General features: G+C 41.0%; 1 protein-coding gene across 1 annotated transcript; it reads left to right on the forward strand.

Moving 5' to 3' along the window:
- Positions 1-830: 830 nt before the first annotated feature.
- LOC104944374 (thymus-specific serine protease-like) lies at positions 831-2101 on the forward strand. Its single transcript, XM_010769899.1, has 4 exons — positions 831-1101; positions 1362-1541; positions 1746-1897; positions 1991-2101. The coding sequence occupies exons 1-4, from the start codon at positions 1026-1028 to the stop codon at positions 2054-2056; spliced, it is 474 nt and encodes a 157-aa protein (XP_010768201.1). The 5' UTR covers positions 831-1025; the 3' UTR covers positions 2057-2101.
- The last annotated feature ends 2960 nt before the right edge of the window (positions 2102-5061 follow it).

Here is a 5061-nt window from a genome sequence, read left to right on the forward strand (position 1 = left end):
TACAAATAACGTCTGTTTTTTTTTCTGGTTTTTCTTTTAACTGATATATATAGATCTTGAATTCTTTCCCATTTGCAATAAGGCTTCTAGCATTCCATTCCATCTTTATTTTCTTTCATCGCACATTATTACTTTACTTATCGATGTTTATATACATATTTTGGGTCCTTTTAAAATTATTATAAACTTATTTTATTTTATTTATTTTATACTGAATAAAAAACCTGCCCCAAACATTTCCCCTGGGATATATAAAGTAATTTAATAATATTATTAATTCCAGTTGTCCATTCTGCACAGTATACCACTAGGTGTCAGTGTTGAGCCATTTTCAGGAACTCTTCTTAAGATAAGATGGACCTTCATTGAACCCTGTAGTGAAATTCAGGAGTCATAGCAGAACAGAAATATAAATTGTAAATAATAACAGTACATTTTTTAACCGCCTAGAATACAAAAAGGAAAGAAAACTTCTGCCATTAAAAAATTGTAGATTAAAACACATGGTTACCTGAAAATGAGCACCAGATATTAAACGGTGAGTGTTGAATCATGGAAAATCATTTATTAAACATCAATGAATTCATTCATTTTAATGGGACCTTTTATTTTTGAATTCTTGTGTTAACATAGATATATTTTAGCACATTCTTTTTATAAATAACTTACTTTCAATAATAATACTTTTGTGTTATCATTATTACTATCATTATCATTTTAATTATTTGTATTTATTTAGGCATTATCATCATTATTGTTATTATTATTATTTTGTTGTTGTTGTTTATCTTTTTTAATTTCATTCTTAAATGGAGCAATTGTCACAAAATGTTCCCTAAGATAAATAAACTGTTCTGATTCTGATATTGAAAGCAAATAGATAAATCAGGCTGTGTGCTGTGTGTTGGTCCTTACTCATTTAAAATATTTGATGTGTTGTATTTGTGTATCTTGTGCAGATCTACCGCTCCAGCAGCGAGGAGCCGTGTCTGGACGTCTCTCATGAGAAAACAGTGAAGGACCTGATGGACACAACCGTCCAATCAGAGAGGAGAGCAGAGAGACAGTGGACCTACCAGACCTGCACCGAGTTCGGCTTCTGTACTGCACACACACACACACACACACACACACACACACACACACACACACACGCACACACACACTGACACACTCACACACACACACACACACACACACACACACACACACTCACAACTCTCACCACACACGTAGTAAACGTTTGTTCTTTACATCAGCTGTTGTGTGTGTGTGTGTGTGTGTGTGTGTGTGTGTCAGTGTGTGTTGTGTCAGTGTGTGTGTGTGTGTGTGTGTGTGTGTGTGTGCGTGTGTGTGTGTAGATCAGACCTGTGAGGATGCTTCTTGTCCGTTCTCTGGGATGGTGACCCTGAGGTCACAGACTGAGATCTGTCTCGAGCTGTTTGGAATTTCCCAGAATTCCCTGCCTGTAAGCGTCGCCTTCACCAACCGTTACTACGGAGGAGACGAGCCACACACACATCGGGTGCTCTACGTCAACGGTGAGATGCTGAGAAACACATGACTCGACAAAGAAGAACATAAAAATGTCATTTCATGGTTGTCCTGCCCTAAACGTACAGACATGTTGTCACGTAACACCCTTCAAGAAAACATATTCTTTAGTGGAAGAAACCCTGCATAAATAAAGGATAAGTAAAGTGGTAAAAAGTCATGCTTATAAATCTCCATCACCTTTCCCCCAGGTGGGGTCGACCCGTGGAAGGAGCTGTCGGTGGCGAACAGGACCGATGGAGGAGAGGAAGCAGAGAGCGTTTTCATTCGAGACAGCGCTCACTGTGCGGACATGGCGAGAGGAAGAGTCACCGACCGCCGCTCGCTGAAGAACGCCAGACAGGTGTGTATCCCTCGGTGGTGTGTGAGTAATCTGCATCACGCACACATGATGAAGATGAAGTCCTTCAAAAACTCTCCCTCCTTATCCTCTCAGGAGATTGAGAAACACGTGGAGAGCTGGCTGAAGACGGCCCAACAGGAGAAGAAAAGGACAGAGTGAAGATATTTGATCACAAACAGATGAAGCAGTGAATACAGTTAGCTGCTCTTCTTCATCATCATCATCATCATCAAAAACTATCTGAGCTTTAGTAAACTTTATTAAACTAGATGATAATTGTTTTACTTTGTCAATCAATACGGATTTTTCCCTTTATGTAATGTGTAAGTGTCCGGCAGTGGCTCAGTCTGTAGGGACTGGGAGCCGTAGGGTTGCCGGTTCAAGTCCCCAAACCGACCTAAATATGGGAGTGTGGACTGGTACTTGGAGAGGTTCAGTGGCACTGTCCCTGGTGCCCTTGAGCAAGGCACCTGACACCCCATTACTCCCCGGTATTAGGATGTGTTAAATGCATAGGTCCATTTCCACTGTGTGCTGTGTGCGTGAACATGTGTGTGACAGATAGAGAGGGTTTCATCCTCTGATTCTTAGTGTTAAGATGTTTTACAAAATGTTCTAAAGGTTTCCAAATCATTCAGTAGTTATTAAAATATAATAAATATAGTATATCAAATGTTTTAATGTGTGCAACAATAACAAGATAATTCATATTTTACTTAAGTAATCATAATGGAAGTGTTATCGTATTACCATTTATTAAATAATTTCCATTTATACATGATTATACTAAAATTAGATTATATTGTATTATTTGATTATGTTATTGTCTATTACAGTATATAATACAACTTGAAAACCATAAAATAATAGCATTCAAAATAAGTGAACTTGATTACATTACATGTCACTTGTTAGACGCTTTTATCCAAAGCGACTTCCATACTCAATACTGTGGGCAATCCCCACAGGAGCAATTTGGGGTGAAGTGTCTCAGGGACACAACGACATGCTGACTGCAGTGGGGTTTGAACCTGTGACCCCCTGATACGAGCATCAACGCACTAGTCCACTGCACCACACGCCTCCCACGATTATTGATAAGTTATATATTACAGTAAATACTAAATATAAAGTGTTTATACGGTGGCCCTGAAGTGCAAGACACCACAGAATTTCACAAAACACTACAGCATTTCACAAAACACTACAGCATTTCAGAAAACACAGCATTTCAGAAAACACAGCATTTCAGAAAACACTACAGCATTTCAGAAAACACCACAGCATTTCACATTGGACGGAAAGGGTATTCCTTTAGGGAGAACACTTCTTGTTTGTGATTGGACAGAGCCAGCCAGAGAAGCACTGCTGTGATTGGTTGTTTTTGCTGCCAGTCAAGAAATGATGCTTCGAGATTGGTCAGCACCCGACAGCACAACATGTCCCAACCAGAGCCCTATCTCTAGGGAATAGACTGTATATATAAATGGACGTAGGGTCCGTGATGTCAGCCATAGGATTCTGCTGAGTTGCCGAGAAGCCCTTAGTAGGCGGAGTCGGCCACTAACGGCTCAACAGTGACGTCAGAGTCTAACTCCAGCCTGATCCATATAAGGACAAAGAGGCGGAGCTGCAGGACACACGATGTAACAACATTCATAATTAAGTAAATGTAACACCCTTTTCCCCCCGGCTACACTTTTCATTTGCCCTGTACGATGGGCGATGTAAGCGATGAAAATGGGGGATGTTGACTTATGGGCAACCTGTACAACGACGACAGCCCGCAGCTGGTTAGAGCTTCGTAGCTAAGGAACTACGTCGTTTTGTGTGTGTCTATGTCGTCCGGAAGAGACGCGAGACGAGGTAGTGTTTGCGCGAGAAGGAGCGGGATTCGTATATGGGAAAGGCGAGGTACACGTCTTACGACACCAAAGTACTTTACGACATGCACGAAAAGACTTTAGACGACCACGAAAGACTTTACGACAACCACAAAACCATCTTTACGGACACCACAAGACTTTACGACACGACAACACTTACCAACATCACAAACACTGTTACGACAACTGCATCACGACTTACGACGTCCACAAACACTTTACGACAGATCACAAAAAGAAAAAGACTCTTTAGACCACAACACTCTTACACACGCACACAACCCCCTTCACGTTTAGATCCGAAACACTCTCTACGGACCAAGAGACACTTTACGCACAGCTCATCACAAAACACTCTACGGACGGTCGGCAAAGACTTTACGACGGTCGCAAAAAAGACTATTAGACATCACAAAAAGACTTTACGACATGGCACACAACACTTTACGGACGTCGCGAAAGACGTTTACGACATCCAAAAAGACGCTTTAGACACAAAGACTTTACGAACACACAAAGACTCTTACGCCATCCACAAAACACTTACGACATCGCAAACACTTAGGACCACAAAAACACTTTTACGGCACAGCGCAAAACACTCTACGAGATCAAAAACATTTACCACAACACAAACACTTTACGACATCGCAACACTTACGAGTCGGCAACAATTTACGACATCACAAAGACGTTGTAGACACACAAACACTTTATCCACAACACGAAACGACTTTTACGACATCGCAAAACACTTATACGTACATCACAAACACTTTACGACGGTCGCAAAAAGACTTTACGACGTCGCAAAAGACTTTACGACGACCGACAAAGACTTTACGCGATCAAAAGACTTTTAAGAATCGCAAAACACTTTAGCGACGTGCCGCAACAAAGACTTTACGACATCACAAGACTTAAGACACCAAAAGACTTTTACGACATCGACAAAACACTTTACGGAAATCACAAAGACTTTAAGACACAAAACACTTTACGACATCGACAAAACACTATTACGACACAGCAACGGACTTTTACGACAAACAAACACTTCTACGACATCGCAAACACTTTACGAAATCACAAAGACTTTACGACATCCAAACGACTTTACGACAACAAATTAGGTTGTTAGTTAGAGAGAAGAACGTGCGAGCCTCGCGAGCGGCAACGTGAAACCGACACTCGACGCACGCGGTCTATTCAGTTTGTAGGGGGTAAAAGTAGGAATGTAGCGGAGTAGCATGTCCCGGTTTACCTTTTCACATCGGC

This window comes from Notothenia coriiceps, unplaced genomic scaffold (genome assembly GCF_000735185.1).
Source record: "Notothenia coriiceps isolate Sejong01 unplaced genomic scaffold, NC01 NC01_scaffold00008021, whole genome shotgun sequence".
In the NCBI taxonomy this organism is placed as follows: domain Eukaryota; kingdom Metazoa; phylum Chordata; class Actinopteri; order Perciformes; family Nototheniidae; genus Notothenia; species Notothenia coriiceps.